The 13,465-nt window shown below is 38.5% G+C and overlaps 1 protein-coding gene across 2 annotated transcripts in view; it reads left to right on the forward strand.

The window, feature by feature from the left end:
* The window catches only part of LOC123527399 (guanine nucleotide-binding protein subunit beta), a 74,213-nt gene that overhangs the window by 40,540 nt on the left and 20,208 nt on the right, over window positions 1–13,465 (forward strand). For both annotated transcript variants that reach the window (XM_045306815.2, XM_045306817.2), the window contains exons 3-5: window positions 862–1,007; window positions 6,510–6,573; window positions 9,317–9,546. In XM_045306815.2, the coding sequence (XP_045162750.1) occupies window positions 862–1,007; window positions 6,510–6,573; window positions 9,317–9,546 (440 nt within the window). The remainder of the gene's footprint in view (window positions 1–861; window positions 1,008–6,509; window positions 6,574–9,316; window positions 9,547–13,465) is intronic.

Below are 13,465 nucleotides of genomic sequence, written 5' to 3' on the forward strand. Positions count from 1 at the left end.
GGGATAAGAACTAGGTCAGGTTAGCGATGCATGTCCATCATGGCTCTTTGTTTGATGATAATGGTGGTATTGCATATTGCGTATTTTTACTGCCTAATTTTGGCACTTTCCCCTCACCAAAATAGGCCATTTTTTCCCAAAAAATCTTCAATTTTTTCCCCTAAAAGAGATGTTTTTTCCCCTTAAATTATAAGATTTTATTTCCAAAATGTAACAGTTTATATTCGACCGTGAGATCCACGATATCTAAAAAGAAATTGGCAGAAATGACATCAAAAACGTCCTTTTTATGATCAAAATCGCATCAAGGTTACTGTCGCGAAAACACGTGACAAACAAAACATTGGCGTATGGACTTCCGTCAGTATAAATATGTTCCACTATGCCAGTTAATCGTTTATGGTAATGAAAAATGACAATATCACTCCCTAGTTTTTGAAAAATTAAGAGATCAAAATCAGCACAATTGTACCGATTTTGGGATAGTCAAAATTTCAAGGGCTTGAAGTGAAAATTGAAAAATACAATTCTTACAAGTTGCATTAGTGTCTTCATTAATTTTGTCACCCAAACATTTCACGATTTTAAATCCAAAAGTGGTTTTGAAAAAAATGTAAACTCTTCAATCAACATTCAGATAGGAAATGTACAGATTTATCTCACTTAGTACGGAAATAAAACATATTTCTGTTTTTCCCAATTTTGGGAATTATCGCGCTTATTTTTCCCAATTCAGTGGGCATAGGCACCTTTATTTTTTCAAAAAAAAATCACTGACATCAAACCTGGCCTTCCCAAATCACTGGATATGGCTAACTCTTTGACTGCTCTTGTCAGACTTACGTTTACTTGTAATTTCAGGAAGCAAGAAAAGCGGCAGCAGACACTACTTTAGTACAAGCCACAGCAAATGTTGAACCACTTAGTCGAATACAGATGCGCACCCGTCGCACACTACGGGGACATCTTGCTAAAATATATGCCATGCACTGGGCATCAGATTCTAGGTAAGTTATAGATTTTATTAATCCCCCCACCATGAGTGGTGGGGGGTTACATGAATGGTCTCTGTCCGCCCTTCCGTAACATTTTGTGTCTGCTCTGTACCCTTTGAAGGATAGTCATGAAACTTTGGTCAAATGATCACCTCATCAAGACGATGTGCAGAACCCATGAATCAGCCATGTCGGCTCAAGGTCAAAGGTTTGAGCCTTCCATTTCGTGTATGCTCCTTATCTTCTAAACCCCTTGAAGGATAATCATGAAATTTGGGTCAAATGATCACCTCATCAAGATGATGTGCAGAACCCATCAAGATGATGTGCAGAACCAGTGAGTCAGCCATGTCGGCTCAAGGTCAAGGTCACAACTCAAGGTCAAAGGTTTGGCCTTCCATTTCATGTCAGCTCTGTATCTCCTAAACCCCTTGAGGGATAATCATGAAACTTTGGTCAAATGATCACCTCATCAAGACGATGTGCAGAACCCATGAGTCAGCCATGTTGGCTTAAGGTCAAGGTCACAACTCAAGGTCAAATGGTTTGAGCCACTATCTATCTCCATTTCTGTCGGTCACACCAGTTATGACCCAAAAATGTGCATAAATGGGATAAAAGTTTGTGTAGCTTGTATTTCAGAAAGTATTTGATTTAGACTCGTAAAACATGAGGGGATTGTTATATGAAGTTGAGCATCTGTTTGGGATTTCACTCGACCAGACTGGAGTTATGGTCCTTGATTTAGTGAAAAATACACAAAGTTCTTAAAGGTTCTTAAAAATATTTCACCTAGCCATGAAATCATGTAAAGTGACCAGAGTGGGGAACACCTGTGTCCTAAGGACACACATCTAGTTCTTTCCTTAAGATAATATACTGGACCATGTTCCAATTGTACAAACCCAGAGTCAAGGCAGGCTTTGCCAGTATTTCCCAGGGGCAGGAATTCTGCCAGTATTTACTGGAAATTTCCATCCTGGAAAATACTCTCTAAAATTGCAAAAAGTGGCAAAAACATCTATTGTCTGAGTGATAATTAATACTTAAATGAACACCCTCATGAGAAACATACTGTACAAGTACTTAGCACATGATATATTTGACATATATATAACATAGAATGGAATTTCAATTTTACTTAGTTAAACCATCATCTCACCCAGTGTTACCTAAAAGCATTCCTGCAGAACCTTTAAGTTGGATGTTTACTGTCAAATGATCAAATTATGTATGAAATTTCACTACTTGTATAAAGCATAATTGAATAAAATTTAAGGTTGAATTCCATGTTTTCTTGAATTGATTTCATCTTACCTTTCATTGTGCCCCCCGACAACACAGTTGTAAGAGGGGGGTATACTGGTTTCAGGTTGTCTGTCTGTCCCATCTGTCTGTAGACACAATCTTGTGCGCACCATCTCTCCTCATCCTCTTGACACAATTTAATGAAACTTCACACAAGTGATCAGTAACAACAGTAGTTGTGCATGGGGCATGTTAGGTTCTTTCAGAAAAAAAATTGCAGAGTTATGGGACTTTGTTTTTTGTTACTATACTATATATATAGATACGATCTTGTGCACACCATCTCTCCTCATCCCCTTGACACAATTTAATGAAACTTCACACAAGTGATCAGTAACAACAGTAGTTGTGCATGGGGCATGTTAGGTTCTTTCAGAAAAAAAAATTAGCAGAGTTACGGGACTTTGTTCTTTGTTACTATACTATATACATAGACACAATCTTGTGCGCACCATCTTTCCTCATCCCCTTGACACAATTTAATGAAACTTCACACAAGTGATCAGTAACAACAGTAGTTGTGCATGGGGCATGTTAGGTTCTTTCAACAACAAAAATTGCGGAGTTATGGGACTTTGTTTCTTGTTAACATACTATGTACATACAGTCTGCATATGCAATCTTGTGCGCGCCTAATCTTCCGAACCCTTGCACACAATTTAATGAAACTTCACACAAGTGATCAGTATCAACCCTAGTTGTGCATGGTGCATGTTATGTTCTTTTAGATAAATATTCTGCATAGTTATGGGACTTTGTTTTTTGTTACTAAATTGTATACATACAGTCTATATACATACAGTCCACATAATTATGCAATCTTGTGTGCGTCAAATTGCAATGTACTGTGTCAGTGCATGCAGGGGGTACATTCATCACCTTTAGTGATAGCTCTGGTTTAATATGGCCATAATAATGTAATAGTTATTTTGAGACAGAAAGACTAAAACAAATGAACATCAGCTCTTACATTCTTTCATCCGACTATGATAAACAATAGTAACAGTAACAAAATAAAAAGTATATAAGTAATAAGATGTGAAAGGGAATAAGTGTAAGAACGATCTTAGATAAATAGCAGTCAGCTGACACAAATCTTCACTCACCTTATTCTATACATCTATTCAAATGATATTCTAACATGGCTAGATTTGATTTCCAGTTAAACAAAGGAGATCAAGTTCTGTATATTCTGCGATAACCGTTGAGGCGTGGACCGGTAAGAGATCATTATGATGTCAAATCGACACATTATGTCGGGTTCATTACTCCTCGGATAAATGAAGTGAAGCATAATATTTATACCCCCCTTCAAAGAAGGTGGGGTATATTGTTTTGCAGATGTCTGTCCGTAGACCAATCGGTTTCCGGATGTTACTCAAGAACGCTCGAGCGGAGGATCATGGAAGTTGATAGGGAGGTTGGTCATGACCAGCAGATGACCCCTATTGATTTTGAGGTCAGTTGGTCAAAGGTCAAGGTCACAGTGACCTGGAACAATTAAACAGTTTCTGAACTTTTAACTTGAGAACACTTGGGACTAGGATTATGAAACATTGTTGATCAAGACCAGCAGATGACCCCAATTGATTTTTAGGTCAAAGGTCAAGGTCACCGTGACCTAGAACAGTTTAACGGTTTCTGGATGATAGCTCAAGGACGCTTGGGCCTAGGATCATGAAAGTTGACAGCAGATGACCCCTATTGATTCTGAGATCAGTAGGTCAAAGGTCAAGGACACATTGCCCCAGAACAGTAGAACTTTTTTTTGTCAAATATGTAGAGAATGCTTTGGTCAAAGATCACATTTGACACAGAGTTTACTTATGGCTGGTAAATGACCCATAATAATTATGTCTCGCCCAGAGGGGGGAGACATAATATTATTGTTTTTGCCCTGTCCGTCCGTCACACTTCATTTCCGAGCAATAACTGGAGAACCATTTGACCTAGAACCTTCAAACTTCATAGGTTGGTAGGGCTTATGGAGGAGACAACCCCTATTGTTTTTGGGGTCACTCCGTCAAAGGTCAAGGTCACAGGGGCCTGAACATGGAAAACCATTTCCGATCAATAACTCGAGAACAACTTAACCCAGAATGTTGAAACTTCATAGGATGATTGGTCATGCAGAGTAGATGACCCCTATTGATTTTGGGGTCACTCCGTCGAAGGTCAAGGTCACAGGGGCCTGAACATGGAAAACAATTTCCAATCAATAACTTGAGAACGACTTGACCCAGAATGTTGAAACTTCATAGGATGATTGGTCATGCAGAGTAGATGACCCCTTATGATTTTGGGGTCACTCTGTTGAAGGTCAAGGTCACAGGGGCCTGAACATTGAAAACCATTTCCGGTCAGTAACTTGAGAACCACTTGACCCAGAATGTTGAAACTTAATAGGATGGTTGGTCATGCAGAGTAGATGACCCCTATCGATTTTGGGGTCACTCTGTTAAAGGTCAAGGTCACAGGGGCCTGAACATCAAAAACCGTTTCCAGTCAATCACTTGAGAACGTCTCGACCCAGAATGTTGAAACTTCATAGGATGATTGTTCCTGCAGAGTAAATGACCCCTATTTGTTTTTGGGGTCACTCCGTTAAAGGTCAAGGTCACAGGGGCCTGAACATTGATAACCATTTCCGATCAATAACTTGAGAACCTCTTGACCCAGAATGTTGAAACTTCATAGGATGATTGAACATGCAGAGTAGATGACCCCTATCGATTTTGGGGTCACTCTGTTAAAGGTCACAGAAGCCTGAACATAGAAAACAATTTCCGATCAATAACTTGAGAACCACTTGACCCAGAATGTTGAAACTTCATAGGATGATTGCACATGCAGAGTAGATGACCCCTATTGATTTTTGGGTCTGTCTATTAAAGGTCAAGGTCACAGGGGCCTGGTCATATAAAATCATTTCCGGAAAATAACTTGAGAACCACTTGACCTAGAATGTTGAAACTTAATAGGATGATTGGACATGCAGAGTAGATGACCCCTATTTATTTTGGGGTCACTTGATCAAATGTCAAGGTCACAGGAGCCTGAACAGTGACTTGAGAACCACTAGGCCAAGAGTGTTGAAACTTAGCGGGATGACTGGACATGCCAAGTAGATGATCCCTATTGCAGCCAACCATCAGTGTCTTTTTGACTTTCGCTCCTGACCCCTATTGACTTCTTGCCTATAGGACTTTGCATTGGGGGAGACATGTGCTTTTTTACAAAAGCAATTTCTAGTTATTATTGATTTGAGGTCAGTACGTCAAACATCCTGTGCACAGTGACCAAATAATTTCTGTTCCTTGTGCAATTACTGAATACATAAAGGGGGGCAGGGCATTTCGTGTTCTGCGAGCTCTTGTTTTTAAAATATTTCAATGAGCATAAAAGAATGAAAACAATAAAGACCTTCTTGTGATTTATCTAATTTACCATGGATCATCATTCAGATGCTTTGGTATTTAACCATTTGGGCTAACACCCTTGGGGTTCAATTTCTAAGCATCTGAACTCTGAACCGTGGTAAATTAGACAATAAGCCACTCGAATACCTTGTTTATTTATTAGATAAAATATGTATAGATGTCAAGCCTGGGTTGGAAAGAAAATATATATGTGTTAAAAAACAAACAATAGGCATAATAAGACATTTATTATAGCTAGTTGAAAATTCTTCAGAAAAATAAATTGAATGTTGTAATAATATAAACGGGTGTTATTAAGTTGTTTGTAACATATGATATGTTCAACCAGTTCCTGAGGCATTGTATATTTTAGTCACTGAACCTTCTCACCTTAATGTTATTAACACAGATAGATTGGTATAAAGGGTTTATATATTGGTCTAAATCATATAACCAGTATTCCCCACCTTCCTTGAAAATATGAGTATTTCCTGCTTTAATGCCAACCCAGAGTCAAGGTCGTAACTAGGTCATGTACATGTCTCATTAACCGCATGAATGATATTAAAACTGTCCTGGAGATGGCATGGGGAACCTGTTTCCAAGTTAAGTCAGCATAAGGTTGAAGATGCAAGTGTAGAAGGCAAGTGTTTAAGTCCTGGATTTAGTGCTTGGTCAATATCTAACTCTTTGAACTGTTTAATGTTCTAAAATTGCCTTTAATCATCATTGTCACTCAGCTGATCATCATTCTGTGAAACTACAAAATACCTTTTTTGTTTTCCAGAAATTTAGTATCAGCTTCACAAGATGGTAAACTTATAGTCTGGGATGGATACACAACAAATAAGGTTGGTATTTAACAGCCAGTCCTAAATTAGTAGATTTTCACTTTATTATTGTTGAATATCTTAATTTGAACAGAAACTACTAACTCCACATTTCTGCTTAAATACATAGAGATATTTGTTCGTTTAAAATAAGATTGAATTATCTTTCAAGTGAGTATCACATGTGGTATTTTAAGTCAAGTCAAACGACTTGCATACAATTTCACCTGAGGAGACAGTGGGTGGAGAACGGTTAACAACATTTTGTTTTGTCTGGACAATGGAGCTTTTAAGGAAGCCACATGAAGTAATAGGCCGTTAATCATTAGTTTGAATTTTTTTGTCTGCATATGCAGAACCGTAACTTAAAATTGTTCACTGTTTCTTCGCTTGGGCCTGAATTAAAAATTATTTGTTTGCTGCTTCCGGCCAACCCACCAGAATTGCACCGGTTGAAAAAAATATATCATAAATCATGTCCAAAGAAATGACAATGTTGGCGTCAGGACGAGGTACATGTATGTTTTAAAATAAAGATGCCCTTGACTCAACAGCATATTTTGTTAAATTGTGCTAGTCTAAGATCGATATATATCTTCTGTAGTGTAATACATTTTCATACACTGACCAGCAGATTTTCAGAATGTTTGGTTAAACGTCGGCGTAAGTTGTAACGAGCCAGCCTTAACGAATGAAAACACGACTTATATAATGCGTAAATATCGGGCAATCTTATGGATTTCCATGTGGAACAGGAAGTAGACGTTTCTTCAATCATTTTGGTGGGGAAACTGCATGTGTCTTCCATGATGCTCCTTCAGTATTGACGGGGTGTTTACAGCAAATTTAGAAATTGCATTATATTTTCGTAATATTGGAAAATCTTCTTTGCCATAATGGATTTCAAAAAGGAACGGGAAGCAGACGTTTCTTCAATTATTTTGGTGGGAAAACTGCACGTGCCTTCCATGATGCTTCTTTGGTATTGACAGCGTGTTAACAGAAAATATAGTATTTGAGTTATATTTTCATGTCCGAAGCTATTTTAAATTTTCATGGAATTGTAAACAAAATGTTCAACAACCAAATGAAAATGCATGCTTCAGAACTTGAATTTATTTTGTTTCTGTAGGCCAGTGACCATCTCTGAAATAGTTGAGTTTATATTTTTCATTCAAGTTCTTAGTATTTCATTGATGTGTTCAGCCTCCAGAAAGAAAGGATGTTAATGCTTAAACAGCAACAGGCTGATAATGACGATTCTTTCACTTATTCAAGTTTTAAAAAATAATAATAATAATAATTACCGTCCGACCGACCCAGTCCTTGAAGTATTGGGTCGGAAACGGCAAATAAACATATTTTTAAGGGTGGCCTGGTGGATCAAAAATGACGTTTTTGCAGGAAACGCTTCTGTTGCAAAAGAAAAATGAACGATTCGTACTCAGTTCCAGTCATCCCTTACACACATTGGTCGCCAGCATTTTCGTAACAGGACAAATGACGCTTCTAGACTAATTTTAGCACTTCATTCGTGATTTTTGTCTCACCCATTTTTAGCTCGCCTGAGCACTTCAGGTGAGCTATTGTGATTGCTCACCGTCTATCTGTCCCCAATTTCCTGTCCGGTCCATAACTCTGTCATTCATTAAGGGATTTTAATATTCCTTGGCACAAATTTTCCCCATGACGAGATAACATGTCATGCGTAATACCCGGACCCCTAGCTCAAAGGTCAAGGTCTCAATTGGAGGTCAACAGGGCTTTCAGCTCACCTGAGCACAAAGTGAGGTATTGTGACCGTTCATTGTCCGGTGTGCGTCATCCGGCGTCAGTATTTGCCTTGTGAACACTAGAGCCCACATTTGTGACCCAGTCTTTATGAAACTTGGTCAGAATGTTTGTCTTGATGATCAAGTTCGAAACTGGGACATGTGGGGTCAAAAACTAGGTCAGTAGGCCAGCTCATAGGAAAAGCTTGTGAACACTCTTAGAGGCCAGAGTTTTGACTCAGTCTTTATGAAGCTGTCTTGATAATCTCTAGGTCAAGTTCGAATCTGGGTCATGTGGGGTCAAAAACTAGGACTTCTGGTCATATCAAAGGAAAAGCTTGTGAACACTCTAGAGGCCACAGTTGAGTCAATCTTAATGAAACTTGGTCAGAATGTTCGTTTTGATGATCTCTAGGTCAAGTTGAAACTGGGTCATGTAGGGTAAAAAACTAGGTCAGTAGGCCAGATAAAAGGTAAATCTTGTTAACACTCTATAGAGACCACAATTTAAGTTTGAAACTCAGGAGAGTCAAATGTTAACATGGCATGAACAGGGTCTGTTTCGTGTCTGGTCCATAACTGTCATTCATCAGGGAGTAGAGAAAATTAGATGCCTTCCAGTAGGGGAGTTTGTTTTGCATGGCAGTACTTCATTCACTTGTTTCAGTCAGGATGTACATACTTCTCATTACCAATTTCTACCTGAAAAAAAAAGGTGCACTCACTCATCTTGTAGGATGAACTAGCAGAAAATTTCACATATGCCATTTCTACTCGGCAGTTCGAGGGGATGAGTGAAATATTAAATTATTTTGTATTATGATAAGTTGTTTGTGTTTGGTGCTTTATCATTCATGGTGGGATTTTGAATAACTGTCCATTTGACCTAGTTTACCATGATCTGCTGTAATAACGTTGATTGTTCCTTAGATTTGATGCACTTCATTCATCAGTTATGCAAACTGCTTTTTATAATCAATTTTTGCTTTCAGGTTCATGCAATTCCACTGCGTTCTAGCTGGGTGATGACTTGTGCCTATGCCCCATCAGGGGCTTATGTAGCCTGTGGTGGTCTAGATAATATCTGTTCAATCTACAGTCTAAAAACACGTGAAGGCAATGTGCGCGTCAGTAGAGAATTACCTGGACACACTGGATACCTTTCATGTTGCAGATTTCTTGATGATAACCAGATAGTTACAAGTTCCGGAGATATGACCTGGTAGGTATTGTCAGAGCTGTTAACTTGTTTCTTTCAGGGCTTTTTTTACAAAAATTGGGAATGTGCCTGTCCAGTTTGAGAAAATCAAGTGTGATTTTTTTATTATTTTTTTGGAAAATTTGAAGAAATAGCACACTATTTCCAAAAATTGGGAAAATTTGGAAGGGTAATGCAACATTCATGAAAAAGTTTTGGTAGCTATATCTTGTCAACCTAGTTTTATAGTGGCATTTCCCAGTCTTCTGGCTTCTGCATAAGTTTAACATTTAAATGTCCCGCAGTTCCTTAATATTCATCGTACGTGCATTCTATCACTAGGTTGAGTCTTATTAGAGCATCAAGATCAAGTTTTTCAGTGACGTTTTTAAAAGTATTTAACTTTATAACTTGGATACTTGTATTATTTCGCTGTCCACAATTTGAATTGTTTGAAGGTCAACTCCGGAAGCATATAAAATCTTCTTTCTGGGACCAAACTGTGAAATAACGGCGATACCTTTTCTCACGCATAAAATAGTAAATTTGCAATAAAATATAGTTGTTTTTAAATATTTAGAGAGAATTAATTAACTGAATAGTGAATAAATACAAAAGAATTTCATATAAACCCTGTATTTAGAGTCCCTTATACAAATTACAAACCGGGTACGTAACTGTACTAGAAGGGCTGTGTATCGGTTAGAATGATTGATACAATATTCGCATCAATACAAAATGATCTATATTGAATATCTCATATGATATTTTTATGCCCCCGAAGGTGGGCATAATAAAATCGCACAGTCTGTCCATGCATGTCCATATCCATGTTAATTCTTGTCTGGACAGTAACTCTGCCATCCATAAAGGGATTTTGAAATAACTTTGCATAAATGTTCACCATAATGAGACGACTTGTCATGCGAAAGACCCAAGGTCACACTTAGAGGTCAAAGGTTAACAATGTCTTTTTTGTGTCCATTCCATAACTCTGCCATCCAGGAAGGGATTTTAAAGTAAATTGGCATAAATATTTACCATATTGAGGCGATGAGTCATGCGCAAGACCGAGATCCTTAGCTCCAAGGTCAAGGTCACACTTAGAAGTCAAATGTTAACAGGTGTCCAGTTCATAACTCTGCCATTCATCAAGGGATTTTGAAATTACTTGGCATAAATTTTCCCCATAATGAGAGGATGTGCATTCACAAGATTCAGATCCCTAGCTCAAAGGTCAAGGTCACACTTAGAGATTAAATGTTTACATGGTCTGGTTATTGTCCGGTCCATAACAACTGCCATCGATGAAGGGATTTTAAAGTTACTTTGCATAAATGTTCCCTATAATGAGATGGCATGTCTTGCGCAAGACCCAGACCCCTAGCTCCAAGGTCAAGGTCACACTTAGAAGTCAAAGGTTAACATGTTCTTTTTCTTGTCTGGTCCATAACTGCCATTTATCAAGGGATTTGAAAATTAATTTGACACAAAGGTTAACTATATATATTGTGAATAGGGCTGTAACGATATAATCGAATATTCGATTTAGTCGAATACAGTTTTGTCCGAATTGTATTCGTTATTCGCCATTTCCCGAACCGAATATTTATGAATATAAATAAAAACTGAATGATCCAAACTAAAATCACTTGAATTTACCTAAAACACAAGAAATCTACCGAAAACGCTCCCATTTCATAGCGCATTTTGCGCTGTTTCTTCGTTTTCTTCGTATTACCCACCCCACAACAGTTGACGGATATTTTCACGACATTGATTTAGTAAGTCATAGGGCCCGGCGATATTTGATGTTGGTTTACCATTAATATAATGCTGGGTTTGAAATGTGATTGAATTCATAATAAAATTTATATCAAAGAAGTATAAAATACATTTTTATACGCCCGAAGGGAAGTATTATGTTACGACTCTGGTGTCCGTTTGTCCGTTAGCAATTTCTTGTCCGCTCTATAACTCTTGAACCCCTTGAAGGATTTCAAGGAAACTTGACACAAATGTTCACCACACAGAGACAACGTGCAGAGCGCATGTTTTGGATGTCTCACTTCAAGGTCAAGGTCACACTTAGAAGTCAAAGGTCATATCAGTTTGTTTCGTGTCTGCTCTGTAACTCTTGAACCCCTTGAAGGATTTCAAAGAAACTTGACACAAATGTTCACCACACCAAGACGACGTGCAGAGCGCATGTTCCAGATGACTCACTTCAAGATCAAGGTCACACTTAGGGGTCAAAAGTCATATCACTTTGTTTGGTGTCCGCTCTGTAACTCCTGAACTGCTGGAAGGATTTCAAAGAAACTTGGCAGAAATGTTCACCACACTGAGACGATGTGCAGAGCGCATGTTCCGGATATCTCGCTTCAAGGTCAAGGTCACACTTAAGGGTCAAAGGTCATATATGACTTTGCTTTGTGTATATTGCTCTGCAGTACTCTTGTTAGCTCACATGTCACAAAGTGACAGTGTGAGCTTTTGTGATCGCGCAGCGTCCGTCGTCCGTCGTCCGTGCGTCCGTCCGTGCGTCCGTGCGTAAACTTTTGCTTGTGACCACTCTAGAGGTCACATTTTTCATGGGATCTTTATGAAAGTTGGTCAGAATGTTCATCTTGATGATATCTAGGTCAAGTTCGAAACTGGGTCAACTGCGGTCAAAAACTAGGTCAGTAGGTCTAAAAATAGAAAAACCTTGTGACCTCTCTAGAGGCCATATTTTTCACAAGATCTTCATGAAAATTGGTCAGAATGTTCACCTTGATGATATCTAGGTCAAGTTCGAAACTGGGTCACGTGCCTTCAAAAACTAGGTCAGTAGGTCAAATAATAGAAAAACCTTGTGACCTCTCTAGAGGCCATATTTTTCATGGGATCTGTATGAAAGTTGGTCTGAATGTTCATCTTGATGATATCTAGGTCAAGTTCGAAACTGGGTCAGTTGCGGTCAAAAACTAGGTCATTAGGTCTAAAAATAGAAAAACCTTGTGACCTCTCTAGAGGCCATACTTTTGAATGGATCTTCATGAAAATTGGTCAGAATGTTCACCTTGATGATATCTAGGTCAAGTTTGAAACTGGGTCACGTGCCTTCAATAACTAGGTCAGTAGGTCAAATAAAAAAAAAACGTGTGACCTCTCTAGAGGCCATATTTTTCATGGGATCTGTATGAAGATTAGTCTGAATGTTCATCTTGATGATATCTAGGTCAAGTTCGAAACTGGGTCAACTGTGTTAAAAACTAGGTCAGTAGGTCTAAAAATAGAAAAACCTTGTGACCTCTCTAGAGGCCATATTTTTCACAAGATCTTCATGAAAATCGGTCAGAATGTTCACCTTGATGATATCTAGGTCAAGTTTGAAACTTGGTCACGTGCCATCAAAAACTAGGTCAGTAGGTCAAATAATAGAAAAACCTTGTGACCTCTCTAGAGGCCATATTTTTCATGGGATCTGTATGAAAGTTGGTCTGAATGTTCATCTTGATGATGGCTTGGTCAAGTTTAAAACTGGGTTAGCTGCGGTCAAAAACTAGGTCGGTAGGTCAAATAATGAAAAAACATTGTGACCTCTCTAGAGGCCATATTTTTCATGGGATCTGTATGAAAGTTGGTCAGAATGTTCATCTTGATGATATCTAGGTCAGGTTCAAAACTGGGTCACATGAGGTCAAAAACTGGGTCACTATGTCAAATAATAGAAAAAAATGATGTCATACTCAGTTCAAAACTGGGTCATGTTGGGACAGGTGAGCGATTCAGGACCATCATGGTCCTCTTGTTTTTATTAGCTCACCTGTCACAAAGTGACAAGGTGAGCTTTTGTGATCGCGCGGTGTCCGTCCGTGCGTGCATGCGTCCGTCCGTCCGTAAACTTTTGCTTGTGACCACTCTAGAGGTCACATTTTTCATGGGATCTTAATGAAAG

The sequence above is a fragment of the Mercenaria mercenaria genome, chromosome 14, assembly GCF_021730395.1.
Source record: "Mercenaria mercenaria strain notata chromosome 14, MADL_Memer_1, whole genome shotgun sequence".
NCBI classification, from domain to species: Eukaryota; Metazoa; Mollusca; class Bivalvia; order Venerida; family Veneridae; genus Mercenaria; species Mercenaria mercenaria.